The sequence below is a fragment of the Culicoides brevitarsis genome, chromosome 1 (assembly GCF_036172545.1).
Source record: "Culicoides brevitarsis isolate CSIRO-B50_1 chromosome 1, AGI_CSIRO_Cbre_v1, whole genome shotgun sequence".
In the NCBI taxonomy this organism is placed as follows: Eukaryota; Metazoa; Arthropoda; class Insecta; order Diptera; family Ceratopogonidae; genus Culicoides; species Culicoides brevitarsis.
The window spans coordinates 2125042-2139852 of NC_087085.1; the positions used below are offsets into that span (position 1 = coordinate 2125042).

Consider the following 14811-nt stretch of genomic DNA (forward strand, 5'->3'; position numbering starts at 1 on the left):
GGGAGGCTCGTGACGACTTGCAGAGGAAATCCATAGTGACTATGAGGGAAATTTGAGACGAATGAAAGTGAACTGTTATACAGCTGTCAGCTAAGTATAACAGACTGGTATACTTAGCTGACAGCTGTATAACAGTTCAATTTCATTCGTCTCACATCGTCTCACTCAGTCACTATGGATTGCCTCTGAAAGTCGTCACGAGCCTCAGTTATAACAGTCGATTGAATTAGCATGAGGCGAATTATTTTATCATTTTCATTCGTCTCAATAATAATCTGGAGACGTCTGGTTTCCCTAAAAATTCATATCAAAAATACTGACGTAATTTTTTTCAAGCAGATTTTTTTATTTTTCGTGAATTTCTGGAATTTTTACGGAAAAAAAAAAAAGATTTTCCAACATCCAACGTCCCATCTCCCATTGGAGATAAAAATTGAATTTAAAAATTCATAGAAAAATGGCAACAGACGAACCGTCAAAGGAGAAAAACAACAACATCGATGACCAAAGTAAAAGCGAAAGTGATAAAATGAGCGAGAAAGAGACGTATTTCAATGCTTTGCGATTATGGCATCGCAATTACATGCAACACGAATTCGCCTCAAATGCATTTCCGTACTACCTAATTGCCAACTATCCGCAACTGTTTGCCAACCATCCGACGAGCACGCATCACAACTTGTTTCCGCAAGTGAATAATTTGCAGCAACGACCTCGTCCCGGGAGACTTTTCAATTATTTCGATTCGACGCGGCAGGCGAGACAAGATGAGATCATCGCCTTAAATGGGGGCTACGAATACACAATTGCCCCTTTGTGGAAGCGATTTTTAGCGGAAATGATTGACGTTTTTATCCTTTTTCTCATCAAAATTATGATCACGTTCGCGTTAGTCGACATTTTCGATCTCAACTTGAACATCGATTGGGATTTGACGAATTTGCGGAGCTCCCTCGAAGATGATTACACGGAAATTTTGAATTTTACGACGGAATTGCTCGTGCTTGAGATTGTTACCAAATTGGCAGTTTGCATTTACGAAGCTCTGTGGACGGCACAAGCTCGCCCCAATGCTCTCGGAGGAGCGACACCGGGAAAAATGTTGCTCGGAATAAGGATTTTGTACGTTGAAGCTGTGCAAGTCATTGATCCGATGCGACAACCGGGATTGAATAACAATCAACCACTGAAGGCGCTTTTGTGGCCCGCACAAAATTTGGGGATTGAACGAGCGTTGTTCAGATCCGTTTTTAAAAATTTGTTTATTACCTTTTTGTTCCCAATTTGCTTTTTTGCCTTTTTGTATCGCAATAACAGGACGATCTATGAGCAATTGACAAAGACCATTGTTGTTGAGGAGACTCCGCCGCCGCCATTGAGAAGACGTTGAACGAACGACGATGTGAATGAATTATTTGTTAAGAGCTTTTGTTGTTTTTCAGTCATAAATTTTTTGTATATGGTCTCTATAGAAATTAAATGGAAATTTGAATGAATAAATAAAAATTTTGAATTTTTAATCATATTTTTAATTGTTTTTTTGTGTCATAAAAAAAATTTAATTAATTTTTTAAATTTAATTTCGTAAATTTTTGATCAAAAAATAAAATATAAAAATATTTTTTTTAAATAAAATTTTATTTTATTAAATTTAATTTATAAAAAAAAAATAATTTTATTTATTTAAATTAAAATTTTTAAATTTATTTTTTTTTCAATTAAAATTTTATAAACTTTAAAAAAAAAATAATTTATTTTTAAATCTAATTTTTTATTTAAAATAATTTTAATATAATTTTCTTTAAAAATTAAAAAAATATTTGAAACATTATTTAATAAATTAAAAATTCAATTTATACAATTAAATTTTTTTAATTTATTTAAATCAAATTAATTAATCAAAAAAATAAATAAAAAAAATTGAATTAAAAAATAATGTTTAATTTTGATGAATTTTTGATGATTATTTTTTTTATTTATTTATTTATTTTATTTTGTTTTTTTTTCTTTTTTTTGATTTTTACATGTAAATAATTTTATAAGAAAATTAAAATTCAAAAAATTTGAAATAAAAAAAATAATTACAAAAATTAAATAACAAATATTAATTATTTAAATTTATAAAATTTTTATTTATTTTTTAAATTAAAAATTATGATTAATTTTTTTTATTTCTTATCGAATCAAAATCAGAAAAGTGAAAAAATTTCTCAAAATTATCTAAAATTTATAATTGTTCAAAACTTGAAAATTTTTTACTTTTTTATTTTTAACAAATTTTTGAGAAATTTCTGAAAATATAAAATAAAAAATTTTTAATTAATAAAACATTTAAATTAAATAATACCACGAAAATTATTTAAAAATAAAAAAAAATTGTATTAAAAATTTAAATTAGCTCAAAAAATTAAAAAAAAAACACTTTAGTTGATGAATTTTGAACCGAAATACCGAAAAACCCGTCATTTGACATCCCTTCTCATATGTCAAAATTCATAAATTTCCATGCTTGTTTGTTTATTTTGATTGAAATTTCATAAAAAATTAATTTAAAATGAATAAAAGAGGAAAACGCAAGACAGAATTAGTTTTCAACAATGAAAAACGAATGTAAGTATCAAAATTTCTCATAAAACCAAAAAGATTTCTCAAAAAACTCCCCAATTTCAGTGAATTCTTATCCGGCTTCAGCAAACGCAAGTCAGAGAGAAAAACCAAAGCAAAACTTGCTTTACAGAAACGTATGAAGAACGAGTTGAAACGCATCCGAAAAGAAACAAAAGAAGGAATTAAGAAAAATTGCAAATCCTTCGAACCCATCAAATTCCCCCAATTTGGCGATTCAGACGAGGAAAATGACGAAAACGAAGAAATAATCGAGGATGATCAAGTCACGGTTTCGGTAAAAACTCTCGGTGTCGACGAATTAGCACAAAAACACAACTGGATCGGGCAAAATAAGGGATTTGTCGTCGAATCTGAGGAGAGTGAGGCTGAAAATGAAGGCGAAACAAATGTCATTCCAGGCTTTGGCGGAGACGAAGAAGATGAACAAAAGAAATCTACGGAAAAGAAGGCGAAAAAGGAAGCTCCTGTCAAAAAATACGAATCTAAGAAGGATATTGACAAAGAAATGAAAAAGAAAACCATGAAAGCCTTGAAGAAAAGTAAAACTTTTAAAGAGAAAAATCGCGCGAAACGTTCAAAGGATCGTCAAGTATCGCGTCGCGTGAAACATTTCAAGGAAAAGACTAAAAGTAAGTCGAAACATGCGTTCCGTGATAAAAGACGTGCGAAAGAGCAATAAATATTTTTTGTATTTTCTGAAAATTATTTTTGGAATTTTTATTATTTTGAATTTTTCCTCTAATCTTTCGATTTTTTTATCCAAAAAATTTTTATTTTTTTATTGAAAAATTATTATGACCAAAGGTAAGAATTTAAAAAAAAATATTTTTAAAAAATTAATTTAAAAAAAATTAAAAAAAAATTTTTTCAAAGAAAAAAAAATTCAAATTAAAAAAAATTAAATGACAATTGAAAAAATAAATAAATTCAGAAATAAAAAAAAAATTAATTAATTTTTTTAAAAATTTAATAATAAAAAAATTAGATAAATTAAATTTAATTAAAATTATAAAATAAAAAATTTTAAATAAAAAAAATAAATTAATTAAAAAAAAAATTAAAATTTTAAAATAAAAAATTAATTTTAATTTAAAGTTAATTTTTCAGAATTTATTTTAAAAAAATTAAAATTAAAAAAATATTTAATTTTCGATAATTATTTTGCCTTTTTGAGATGAAAAAAAAATTATTTTAAAAAAAATATTAATTTTGTAAAAAAAAATTAAATTTCTATTTGAAATTAATTTAAAAAAATTAAAATTTCTTGATTTTAGATAATTTTTTTAAATAAAAAAATAAAAGAAAAAAATTAATTTAGAATTTTTAAAAATTAATTAAAATTGAAAATTTACCATTTTCGTTCAAAATTTTTTTTTTATATTTTTTTAAAAGATTTTTTTGAATATTTTTTAAATTTTATTTTATTAAATATTTCATAATTTTATGAAAAATGAATTCCTTGTGAATTAAACCCATGTAAAACGCGCATAAAGTCATCAATATCCATCGTTCGTGCCCGCAACTTTTCCGCTCCCAATTCCATCAAAATATCCTCGACTTTCGTCTTGATATTAAATTCCGGATCAATCGCCTGATTATTCAGCGAACAATGAAGTCTGTAATTCTTCTCGAGCGTACTCATCACAGCGGTTTGCTTAAAGGCAGCTGCCAACGTCTTATTTTTCCGCAAAAACGCAATCCGCGTCAAACCATCCCATTCCGTGAAGTTAATCGGAGGCGGCGGATTTTTCGGCTCAATTCTCACGACACTCGATTCAACTTTTGGCGGAGGCCTGAAATTATTTTTCCCGACTTTCATGAGCATATCAACGCGCGCCAGCAGCTGTGTATTGATACTCAAGCGACAATAAAGTTTATCTCCGGGCTTTGCGACGAGACGTTGGGCGAATTCCCGTTGAAACATGAGAACAGCGCAGCGAAAAAACGGGCGATGAAGCAAAAGTTTGAAGACAAGCGGCGACGAAATTTGATACGGAACATTGGCGATGCACAAATCGAAAAAGGGAAGTTCTGTCTTGAGCGCGTCTCCGATGAGAATTTGAAGTTTGTGTTGTAATGGCGTGCCTTGAACACGTTTTTGGAGCTCCGCAACGAGACGAGGATCGATTTCACAAGCGACGACTTTTTTTGTTTTCTCCAACATTTTTACGGTTAAATTTCCTGTGCCGGGCCCAACTTCCAAAACTACGTCTGTGGGTCGAACAGCAGCTTTTTCCAACATCGCTTCGATAATCAGAGGATTTTTCAGGATATGTTGACCAAAATCCTTGTTGAATTGGATTCCTAAAAAATGAAAAAAATCAAAAATTTCGTAAAAATGAAATTTTTTTGGAATTTACCTTGACGTTGAACCTCGCCATGAATCCGACTCTTCTTTTCTGCCTTAACTTTGGGCATTTTTCTTAATTTTTCGATGAATTTTGGTAGAAAAATTAATTTTTCGTGAACCAAAACATTCCCACGTGAATGTAAATAAATGTCAAAAATGACATTTCTCAAAATAAAACGTAAACAAACGTCCGGCATTTTGCAAAACGAAGAATTTTTTAACATTTTTTTTGTTAAAAATCCTGAAATAACTATCAAAAAGTAGTAAAAATCTACTTTTAACATTTTAAAAGCAGAAATTTCTTAAAAATCCATCAAAAAATGTCCGAGGAAAAGGAAGATATGGAAGTTGTCGAGATCGTAAGACCTTCAATTCCAAATTTTTTACATTTTTTTATAAAAAAATTTTTTTAGGACGACGATACATTGTCTTCTGAGAGCGAAGATGAAGAAGCCGACAACCAAAATCTTCTCCTGTACCTCGAGGCGCTTCAGAGAATCAACGAGAACAAGTACAGCTATAACGATTACATCCAACTCGTCGATGTTTCATTGTAAGTTTAGACTGTTTTCGATAATTTCACGATTTTAAATATTTTTTTTATTTTAGTAAAATTTCTGACTTGGATAAAATTCGTGAGGCATACGATTTATTCGCTGCAGTTTTTCCCATTGCCCCGAATTTGTGGGCTAAAAGGCTTAAAATCGAGTCTTCGCTGGCTTCGACGGAAGAAGATCTCGTTTATGTCGATAAATTATACAAAAAAGCCCTCGGGGATTACTTTTGTGCTGAAATCGCCTTCGAATATGCGGATTTTTTGATCAAACTTCCCAATCCGGTCAACTTTTGGAACGAAATTTTGTATCCTTATGCCTTGGATTGCATGAAAGGGTCGCAAATTTTCAAACTTTGGCGTGAAAATGTATATGAAGAGCTCGAAGAGACGCCGGAAAAGCCTCAAGCCATATGTGATTTCTTCGAAAGTGAGATTGAGCTGCCTTTATTCGCGCTTGACGATACTTTTTTGGAGTTTAAATCGTTTTACGAGACGCATAAGGAGCAACTTTCGACCTGTGATTGGAGTAAAATCGAAGAAAAATATCAAAAAACACGAAAAACTTTACAACTAATCTTACCTTTTGAGAAAAAATTGAATCAGCTCGATAAGGGAAGTCATCAGGACCGTGCCAATTTGTATCGTGAATACATCGAGACGTGTCGAAAAAGTCTTCCAACGAAAATTGTCGTTGTTTTGTACGAACGAATGGTCACCGATTGTTGCTTGGATGCCAATGTTTGGTTGGATTACGTCACTTTTTTGCAAGAAAACAAAGATTCTATGGAAAAACTTCGTTCCGAGCACAATTCTGTGGTTTTTCGACAAACGCCGCTCGATGTTATAAATCGCTCGTTGCGAAATTGCACATGGAGTCACTTGTTGTACATCGAAAAAATGCGAATTATGGAGCAAAATGACGCAAAATGGGAAGATGTTCAAACAATTTTGGAAGAAGCAACTGTGGCGGGCTTCCAAACGCCCGAACCGATCGTCAGTATTTGGCTGGAGTACCTCACATATCTCGCCCGGAAGACAGATTTTCAAAAAGACACCGAACGAGAGAATCTCCGGCGCAATTTTCAGTTCGCATGGGACACTTTAGGACGAGATTGGGGCGCTTTAGCGGATTCGCAATGCAAAATCCTGCAATATTGGAGCAAGCTGGAGTATGGAAAGTTGGGAAGTGCAGTAAAGGGACGCGATTTGTGGTATACCGTCATGGAAAGTTCGGATAATTCGACGAAAGCGAGTCTCTGGATCGAATTTGCGTATCTTGAACTGCAACGAGGACTCGAAGCAGCACGAAAAATCTACAAAAAAGCAGTTTCAACCCCAAATATGGATGATTTGGAGTCTCTTGTGTCTTCGTGGATCCAATTTGAGCGTTGTTACGGTTCATTGGCTCAGTTAAAGTCGTGTCAGGAATATTGTTTGCCCATTTTAGCGCATCATAGACACCGAAAACAGACAAAGGGATCGAGAAAAGGCGATGAAAAGCCCCAAAAAGGCGCGAAAAATGAGGAAAATCGAAAATCTGACACGAAAACGACCAAAAGAAAGAATCAAGAGGAAGAAAATGCGGGAAATTCCGAAGATAAAGGCAAAAAAAAGTTAAAAGCAGCTGAAACGGATGATGAATTGCCGTGTGCGTTGGAGCATGTGAAGCTAAATCAAGACCTACACAAGGAAGGGGATACGGAAATCGATAAATCCAAAGATCACGTGACAGTTTTCTTTAGCAATCTTAATTACGACATCACCGAAGATCGTATAAAGGCGAGTTTTCCGGAATTGTCGATCAAAAATGTAAATTTAATCAAAAATGCGACAGGAAAAACGCGTGGATACGGTTATATCGAGTTAGACTCAGAGTTAGAAGTTGAAAAAGCCCTCGCTCTCGATCGCAAAGAGCTCGATGGACGTCCCGTGTACATTTCCAAGATAAATCGGGACAAAAGTGAACGTCAAAAATTCCGTTACGCCACAGATTTGGAGCCAAATAAGCTTTTTGTGCGTGGTTTGCCCTTCGAAATGACCCAAGAACAAGTTCACGAGCTCTTCGCCAAATACGGAAAACTCAAGGACGTTCGTTTAGTCGTGCATAAAAGCGGAAAATCCAAGGGATTCGCATATGTCGAGTTTGAGAACAAAAATGACGCGAGCAATGCAATACTGAAACTCGATCAAACGGATTTGCAAGGCTTTAAATTGCAAGTTGCCATTTCGGCGCCGCCTCCGAGAGCGAAACAGGAAACAAAACGGCGTGAATTTCCCGTGAATTTGGGCGGAGCGAAGAGACAGGTACATCAAGGAGATGCTAAGCCGAGAATTTCGTTGATTCCGATGAGTGTGCAGAAGAAAGTTCTTGGCGCCGAGACACAAAACAAGCCGAAGTCGAATGAAGAGTTTAGAAAAATGCTTTTGAACAAGTAATTTTTTGATGGATTTTTAGTTTTCTTGGAGATTTTTTTGTTTGTTTCTTGAAAAAAACAAAACAACTGGATTGTAATTTATCATTGTGTTTAGCATTTCTCAGAAAAAAATTTTTTTTTTGAAATAAAGTTGAAGAATGAATTTGTATGAAGTGAAATATGAAGTTTTATTTCGAAAAAAAAAAAAAAAAAAATAAAAAAAAATATTTAAAAAAAAATATAAAATTTTAATGAGAAATATATTAAAAAAAAAGACTCAAATTGTTCAAAAATTTATTTTAATTATTTTTTTTGTATTTTTTTTTTTTTTTAATATAAAAATACAATTAATTTGTCAAAAAAAAAATTTTAAATTCTTAAAATTAATAAATAATTCTTTTTGCTTTTTAATTTTCAAAAATTGTAAAACTTTTTATTTTTTATAATTTTTATTCATTAAAAAATATTTCAAAAAAAAAAATCTAATTCTAATTTTTTTCCCAAATAAATATTTAATTATTTAATAAAAATTTCAGAAAAAAATCTTTGAATAGAAAAAAATTATTTTATTAATATTATTATTATTTATTTTATGATATAAAAAGAATTAAAAAATTATTTTAAAAAAATAAAAAAATTTTTTGAATAAATTCTTTAAAGATTTTTTTTCAAATTTTTCATAATCTTTAATTTGAAAGAAAAAAATTTTGAAATTTATTTTTTTTTCTTCCTATTTTTATTTATTTATTTTTTTTTATTCATTTTATTCAAAAGTGAAAATTAAAATTTGTCAAATCAAAAATTGTCAAAAATATTTTAATTTTTTTTTCTTATGAAATTTTTATTTTTAAATAATTTTTTAATAAATTTTAACAATTTTTTGAGAATTTTAAAATTATTTTTAGAATAAAAAATTTAAAACGACTTTTAATAAAAATTCAAATTTGAGACGAATGAATATTTTACAAATTTGCATCCCGTTAATTCATTGTTTTGATACCTCACGTGTCTCTCAATGCTAAAAGTTCTCCGCAAAAATGCCTGATAAAATCAACTTCGACATCGATAATTACGAGCCATCGGATTCCGAGGAGGAATACACGGCTCGTGAAAAGTCTCTCATCTCCAAAGTGCGCGAAAGCAACAAAAAACGCGTCGAAAGTGACGAAGAAGTCCTTGGATTTTCCGACGACGACGAGCAAGACTCCGATTTAGACAACGACGAGATCAAAAAATTCCAAGATACCGCGAGCGAAGGCGAAGAAGACGACGATTTGCCGGATTCTCGAGCTTGGGGCAAGAAAAAACGCGCTTATTACAACACAGATTTCGTCGACAAGGATTACTCGCAATACACGCAAGAGGAGGAAGAATTGGCAGCACAAGAATGGGAAGAAGCAAAACAAATCCGACAACGATTGACGAAGCAGTTGAACGACAATGACTTCTCGTTGGATGTTTTTTCGACGGAAAAAGGCGACGCAAAAGCTTCGAAAGAGGAAGAAGCGGAACAAGATGAAGCAAAACTCAAAACAGACCTCACCGATTTGTCGGAACGCGAGAAAAAGCAACTTTTTAAACGAGATGCGCCCGAATTCGAGGGTTTAGTGAACGATATGTTGTCACATTTGGAGGAAAGTGAGACACTTTTGACGCCTTTCTTGGATTATTGCAAGGAAAATTTGGTCGAAGAGATTCCCGTCATCAAATTTGTGAAAACTTTCAACAGTTTGCTGCTGAATTACAGCAACAACGTGAGTTTTTACCTCCTTTTGAAGTCAAAACGGGTCCCGATCAAGAATCATCCCGTCGTCAAACGTCTCGTGCAAGTCCGAAAACTCATCGAGCAACTAAACGAACGTTACCAAGACATCGTTCGTCCCCAAATCGAGGCATTTTTGGAAGATTTGAAGGCAAATAATGTCAAAGGGATCACGACATTGAAGCCACAAAACACAAAATCCAAGAAAATGTTGAACATCATGAAGCCTTTCGAAGAAGACAACATCAGCGAAGAAGAAGAAATAGACGAAGACGAGCCAAAAATGAAGAAACTTCGAACGGAAGACGACGAGGAAGGCATGGAAGTCGATGAAAAAGACGCCGAAGAAGAGGGAGACGAAGAAGAAATGGGCAAACGAAGCATTACGTACCAAATGTCGAAGAACAAGGGATTGCATCAACGAAAGAAACCCGAAAACCGGAATCCAAGGGTCAAGAACAAGAACAAATATCGCAAGGCAGTCATCCGGCGAAAGGGATCTGTGCGAGAGGTGCGTAAAGAAACGTCGAGATATGGCGGAGAAGCGACAGGAATTAAGGCATTTGTTAAACGGAGTGTTACTATTAAGTAAAAATTTTGAAATTTACTTTAAAATTCATTTTTTTATTGTTAAAAATAAAATTTTCTGAAATCAATCTTAAAAATTTGGTTTTTAAAAAAATTTTTTTTTTATAAAAATAAAAATCAGGTAGGTAAATGTAAACAGCAAAATTTTAAGTTTTATGTTAAAAAAATATAAAAATTTACTTCAAAAAATTGAAAAAAAAAATCAAAAATTATAAACATATGAAATGAAACAAAGGTAAAAAAATTAAAAGATTGAATAAAAGTCTTAAATTTAAAAAAATAAAAAAAAATTATTTAGAGATAAAAATTATTTAGATTTTTATAGAACAATTTTTTTATAGAAAAATTTTAAAATAAATTAAATTTAAAAAGAATTTTGATTTTAATTTTTAAAATTTTTTCAAAGAATTTTTTTTTTTAATTTTCACAAAATAAATTTTTAATTTAATTTTTTAAATAATAAATTGAAGAGTTTAAAATATTTGAAAAAATATAAAATTTTAAAAAATATTTTTATAGAATTTTCTTAATTTTTTCAAAATAATTTTTAAGTTTTAAATTTAATTCTTTTTTAAAAAATTAAAGATTTTGAATTAAAAAAATGAAGTTCAACTTCTAAAACAATTGATTGAAAAAAAAATTGTTCAAAAAAAATTTTCTGCCAAAATCCTCTTATTATGAGGGCTCACATACCTAATGCAAATAGTGTCAATTTTTTTTTTTTTAATTTATTTTTTTTTCGAGTATAAGAAAATTTATCCATTTTGTATTTAAATATTTTTGTTTTTGAAATAAAAAAATTATTTATTATTTTAAAGTTTTGAGAAATTTCAAAACAATTTTGGTCAAATTTTGGTAAATAAGAAAATTTATTCATTTAAAAACGTTAATTTTAATTTTTTTAAATTTATTTTTTGAGTATAAGAATTTTTTTTAAGTAAAAATATTTTAAGTTTTTATAAAAATTTAGCTCATCTCCTTCAAAACATTTCCCGCAATAACCAACTTTTGAATCTCCGACGTTCCCTCATAAATTTCCGTAATCCTTGCATCACGATAATGTCTCTCCGCCGGCATATCCGTAACATATCCCATTCCTCCGAGCACTTGAATGGCTTGATGCGAGCAAAAAGTTGCCGCTTCACTCGCAGCTAATTTCGCCATCGCCGCTTCTTTCGTAAAAGGTTTGTGATTGTCTTTCAAAAATGCCGCGCGCCACGTCAAAAGTCTCGCTGACTCCAATTGCAACGCCATGTCGGCAATTTTGTTCTGAATACTTTGCAATTTCGAAATTGGCTTACCAAAAGCCATTCGTTTGTTGCTGTAATCGACGGCGCATTCGAGAGAAGCTTGCGCAATGCCCAACGCTTGCGACGCAATTCCGATTCTGCCTGCATCGAGCGTTTGCATGGCAATTTTGAAGCCCATTCCGGGTTGCCCGAGGAGATTTTCTTTGGGGATTTGACAGTCTTCGAAAATTAAGGAACAAGTAGATGACCCGCGAATACCTAATTTGTCTTCTTTCTTCCCTAAACTGAATCCGGGAAGGTTTTTCGGCACAATAAACGCGGAAATTCCCTTATGTTTGAGATTTTTGTCAGTTGTGGCAAAGACAACGCACGATTCTGCCTCATATCCGTTCGTGATCCAACATTTTGTGCCATTCAAGACGTAATGATCGCCTTTTAGTACGGCTGTGGTCGAAGCAGCTCCCGCATCTGATCCATTTCCGGGCTCACTCAAGGCAAAACATCCAACTTTTGTGCCCTGCGTGAATGGCGTAACGAATTTTTCCTTTTGCTCTTCATTTCCAAACTTCTCCAAAGGTCCGAGGTACAAAGAATTATTCACAGACATGATAACTCCCGCCGAGGCACATCCCCGTGAAATTTCTTCCATGGCAATAGCGTACGCGAGATAATCCAAGCCTGTTCCGCCGTATTTTTCCGCTACAGAAATCGCCATGAGACCCAATTCGCCCATTTTAGCAATTTGTTCCTTCGGATAAAGATGCTCCCGATCGAATTTCTGGGCATTTGGGACGAGTTCGTTATCCGCAAAGTCCCGACACGTCTTTTGAAGCATCTGATATTGCTCCGGAAGGGTCGAAAGTGAAGCTATTGAACGGGATTTGATCGTGCATTGACTTCTGGACTTTGATCTCAAGAGAGCGGAGGCTGAAAAATGAATGAAAAATCGTAAGTTTTTAATTTTTTAATAAAATTTCATTAAAAAAACTAAAATTACCTCTAAAAATATTTTTTCTGACAGAAATCATGGTTAAAAATCCTTAAAAACTGCTAAAATTCGGTAAAAAAAGAAATGCAACAATCAAAACAAATAAAAAAATTTCAATACGCCTCAAAATTAAAAATTTTTTTGAACACCTCATGTTAAAATGTCAAAATAAACGTCAAAAATTCTGCAAATCATCAACAATTCGTTTGCGGCTTACAGATTTTCTACAATTTTTAAGTTATTTTCTCAAGTAAGTCTCATTTTTAAACGAAATTTATTAAAAACTCACCTTTCATTTCCATTTCCGACAGGAATTCACTCAAAAAAACTCGTTAAAAAAATGGGAGTTGAGGATTTTGCCATGGATACGACGACATCGAAGCAAGACAATGACTTCAGCAAAGATGTCGACGAGAAATTAGAGTCTTTTAAAGGGCTCGATGTCAAAACCAACTTCATTACGATCCTCGACGGGCTCTATTCCTTGGAGAAAACGACTCGTTTGGGAGGGGATGCGATCAGCACTGGTCGAGTCCTCGTCGCTATCGTGCAACTTTGTTACAATGCCGAGAATTGGAACGGTTTGAACGAAAATATCCTGGTTTTCGTGAAAAAAAGGTCGCAACTCAAGCAATCCATTGTCGCAATGGTACAAGAAGCCATGACTTTCATCGATCGCATGCCAAACAAAGAGGAGAAGCTGAAACTTATCGATACGCTTCGCACGGCAACCGAAGGAAAAATTTACGTTGAGAACGAACGGGCGAGAATTAGCAAGATTTTGGCGGAGATCAAGGAAAAAGATGGCGATATCGCTTCCGCTTCGAAAATTTTGGAGGAAGTTCAAGTCGATACTTTCGGAACGATGGAAAAGAAGGAAAAAGTCGAATTTATTCTCGAACAGATGAGATTGCTGATCGAAAATGAGGATTTGATTAAAGCTCAAATCGTGGCGAAGAAAATTAATATAAAATTTTTCGCGGATAACCAAAATGTCGACTTAAAATTCAAATATTACGACTTGATGATCCGCATGGATTGCGATTCGTCGTTCATTCGCACTTCCCGGCATTATCAAGCGATGGTCGATACCGATTTGGTGTTCCAAACGACGGAGCGTCGGCAAAAAATGATGGTTTGTGCGATTTTGTACTGCATTTTGTCGCCCTATGACAACGAGCAGAACGACATGATGGAACGTTTGGCAAAAAATAAAGTTATCGAGGAAATTCCCGTCTACAAGCACTTGTTGCAACTTTTCCTCTCGAAGGAACTCATCGATTGGAACAGCTTGAACAACCAATACAAGGCCGAACTTCTCACGTTGCCCGTTTTTGACACCAACACCAAACACGGCATCAAATGTTGGAAGGAACTTCGTTCGCGTGCCATCGAATACAACATTCGCATCATTTCGAACTACTACACGCGAATCTACTTGAACCGCTTATCCGAGTTGCTGCTCTTGAACGAATCCGAAACGGAGAAACATTTGTCGAATTTGATTGTTGCTGGAACGATTAAAGCGAAAATCGATCGTCCTTCGGGTGTTGTGAATTTCGCTGTGCATCGCGATTTGAATGAGAAACTTAATTTGTGGTCGAACGGATTGAAGGACTTGATGAATTTGATCGACAAAACGTCGCATTTGATCGAGAAGGAGCACTGTGTGCAACAAGCCTTGTTCCAAATGGCGGATTAGAAGTTTAATTTTTTTTTGTCTTTGAGCTAAATATGAATAAAAAATGAGAAAATGCAAAATTTTTCATTTATTTGTTTTATTCTTAGAATTTTTTTCTTTACAAAAACGAAAAAAAAATGTGAAAATTGTGAGAAATAAAAAATACTTTTTAATCATAATTCGTCTAAAAATTTATAGAAAGCTCAAATTTTGACGTGCATCGACTAGAATTTAGATGATAGAGTGCACAAGATTCGATTAATAAACTTAAAATTAATTTTTTTAAACTTAAAATATTTTTTTAAAAATGCAAATTAATTTTATAAAAGGTTGAAGCAATTATGGAAAATGTTTCATGTTACATTTAATTTTTTATCAGATCAAAAAAAAATTTTTTTTTCAAAATTTTTAATTTTTTTTTACAATTTTTAGAATTTTAATTAATTTTTAACTTTTAATAAACATTTATCTTTTTTTAAATTTTATTTAAAAATTTAATTTCAAAAAATATTTAGATTTTTTAGAAATTCATTAAAAATTAAAAGTTAATTTTTTTTTTTTAAACTTGAAATAATAATATAATTTTTTGTAAGT

The 14811-nt window shown here is 32.4% G+C and overlaps 7 protein-coding genes across 7 annotated transcripts; 5 read left to right on the forward strand and 2 right to left on the reverse strand.

Annotated features, from left to right (window-relative positions):
• Window positions 1–287: 287 nt before the first annotated feature.
• LOC134833246 (protein FAM8A1) lies at window positions 288–1520 on the forward strand. Its single transcript, XM_063847509.1, has one exon. The coding sequence runs from the start codon at window positions 458–460 to the stop codon at window positions 1388–1390; it is 933 nt and encodes a 310-aa protein (XP_063703579.1). The 5' UTR covers window positions 288–457; the 3' UTR covers window positions 1391–1520.
• A 965-nt stretch (window positions 1521–2485) lies between these two features.
• On the forward strand, window positions 2486–3333 carry LOC134829806 (splicing regulatory glutamine/lysine-rich protein 1). The gene is made up of 2 exons (XM_063843109.1): window positions 2486–2610; window positions 2671–3333. Exons 1-2 carry the CDS (start codon window positions 2555–2557, stop codon window positions 3305–3307), a joined length of 693 nt encoding a protein of 230 aa, XP_063699179.1. The 5' UTR covers window positions 2486–2554; the 3' UTR covers window positions 3308–3333.
• Window positions 3334–3938: 605 nt separating this feature from the next.
• Window positions 3939–5122, reverse strand: LOC134829719 (probable dimethyladenosine transferase). Its single transcript, XM_063842988.1, has 2 exons — window positions 4989–5122; window positions 3939–4932 (listed from the first exon to the last, which is right to left on the reverse strand). Exons 1-2 carry the CDS (start codon window positions 5044–5046, stop codon window positions 4070–4072), a joined length of 921 nt encoding a protein of 306 aa, XP_063699058.1. The 5' UTR covers window positions 5047–5122; the 3' UTR covers window positions 3939–4069.
• Window positions 5123–5195: 73 nt separating this feature from the next.
• LOC134829635 (squamous cell carcinoma antigen recognized by T-cells 3) lies at window positions 5196–8117 on the forward strand. Its single transcript, XM_063842865.1, has 3 exons — window positions 5196–5337; window positions 5392–5531; window positions 5588–8117. The coding sequence occupies exons 1-3, from the start codon at window positions 5299–5301 to the stop codon at window positions 7968–7970; spliced, it is 2562 nt and encodes an 853-aa protein (XP_063698935.1). The 5' UTR covers window positions 5196–5298; the 3' UTR covers window positions 7971–8117.
• An 834-nt stretch (window positions 8118–8951) lies between these two features.
• LOC134831915 (something about silencing protein 10) lies at window positions 8952–10368 on the forward strand. The gene has a single exon (XM_063845757.1). It carries the CDS (start codon window positions 8986–8988, stop codon window positions 10300–10302), a length of 1317 nt encoding a protein of 438 aa, XP_063701827.1. The 5' UTR covers window positions 8952–8985; the 3' UTR covers window positions 10303–10368.
• Window positions 10369–11185: 817 nt separating this feature from the next.
• LOC134831404 (short-chain specific acyl-CoA dehydrogenase, mitochondrial) lies at window positions 11186–12663 on the reverse strand. The gene is made up of 2 exons (XM_063845130.1): window positions 12546–12663; window positions 11186–12475 (listed from the first exon to the last, which is right to left on the reverse strand). The coding sequence occupies exons 1-2, from the start codon at window positions 12574–12576 to the stop codon at window positions 11265–11267; spliced, it is 1242 nt and encodes a 413-aa protein (XP_063701200.1). The 5' UTR covers window positions 12577–12663; the 3' UTR covers window positions 11186–11264.
• Window positions 12664–12723: 60 nt separating this feature from the next.
• On the forward strand, window positions 12724–14304 carry LOC134837116 (26S proteasome non-ATPase regulatory subunit 12). The gene is made up of 2 exons (XM_063852441.1): window positions 12724–12786; window positions 12848–14304. Exon 2 carries the CDS (start codon window positions 12877–12879, stop codon window positions 14236–14238), a length of 1362 nt encoding a protein of 453 aa, XP_063708511.1. The 5' UTR covers window positions 12724–12786; window positions 12848–12876; the 3' UTR covers window positions 14239–14304.
• Window positions 14305–14811: the final 507 nt, after the last annotated feature.

Coding starts and splice junctions, on each gene's coding strand:
- LOC134829719 (XM_063842988.1), bottom strand. CDS start 5,046: ATGCCCAAAGTTAAGGCAGAAAAGAAGAGTCGGATTCATGGCGAGGTT. Junction 4,933..4,988: donor TGGCGAGGTTCAACGTCAAG/GTAAATTCCAAA, acceptor TTCATTTTTTAG/GAATCCAATTCAACAAGGAT.
- LOC134831404 (XM_063845130.1), bottom strand. CDS start 12,576: ATGATTTCTGTCAGAAAAAATATTTTTAGAG. Junction 12,476..12,545: donor CAGAAAAAATATTTTTAGAG/GTAATTTTAGTT, acceptor TTCATTTTTCAG/CCTCCGCTCTCTTGAGATCA.
- LOC134831915 (XM_063845757.1), top strand. CDS start 8,986: ATGCCTGATAAAATCAACTTCGACATCGATAATTACGAGCCATCGGAT.
- LOC134833246 (XM_063847509.1), top strand. CDS start 458: ATGGCAACAGACGAACCGTCAAAGGAGAAAAACAACAACATCGATGAC.
- LOC134837116 (XM_063852441.1), top strand. CDS start 12,877: ATGGGAGTTGAGGATTTTGCCATGGATACGACGACATCGAAGCAAGAC.
- LOC134829806 (XM_063843109.1), top strand. CDS start 2,555: ATGAATAAAAGAGGAAAACGCAAGACAGAATTAGTTTTCAACAATGAA. Junction 2,611..2,670: donor TTCAACAATGAAAAACGAAT/GTAAGTATCAAA, acceptor CCCCAATTTCAG/TGAATTCTTATCCGGCTTCA.
- LOC134829635 (XM_063842865.1), top strand. CDS start 5,299: ATGTCCGAGGAAAAGGAAGATATGGAAGTTGTCGAGATC. Junction 5,338..5,391: donor ATATGGAAGTTGTCGAGATC/GTAAGACCTTCA, acceptor AAATTTTTTTAG/GACGACGATACATTGTCTTC. Junction 5,532..5,587: donor CAACTCGTCGATGTTTCATT/GTAAGTTTAGAC, acceptor TTTTTATTTTAG/TAAAATTTCTGACTTGGATA.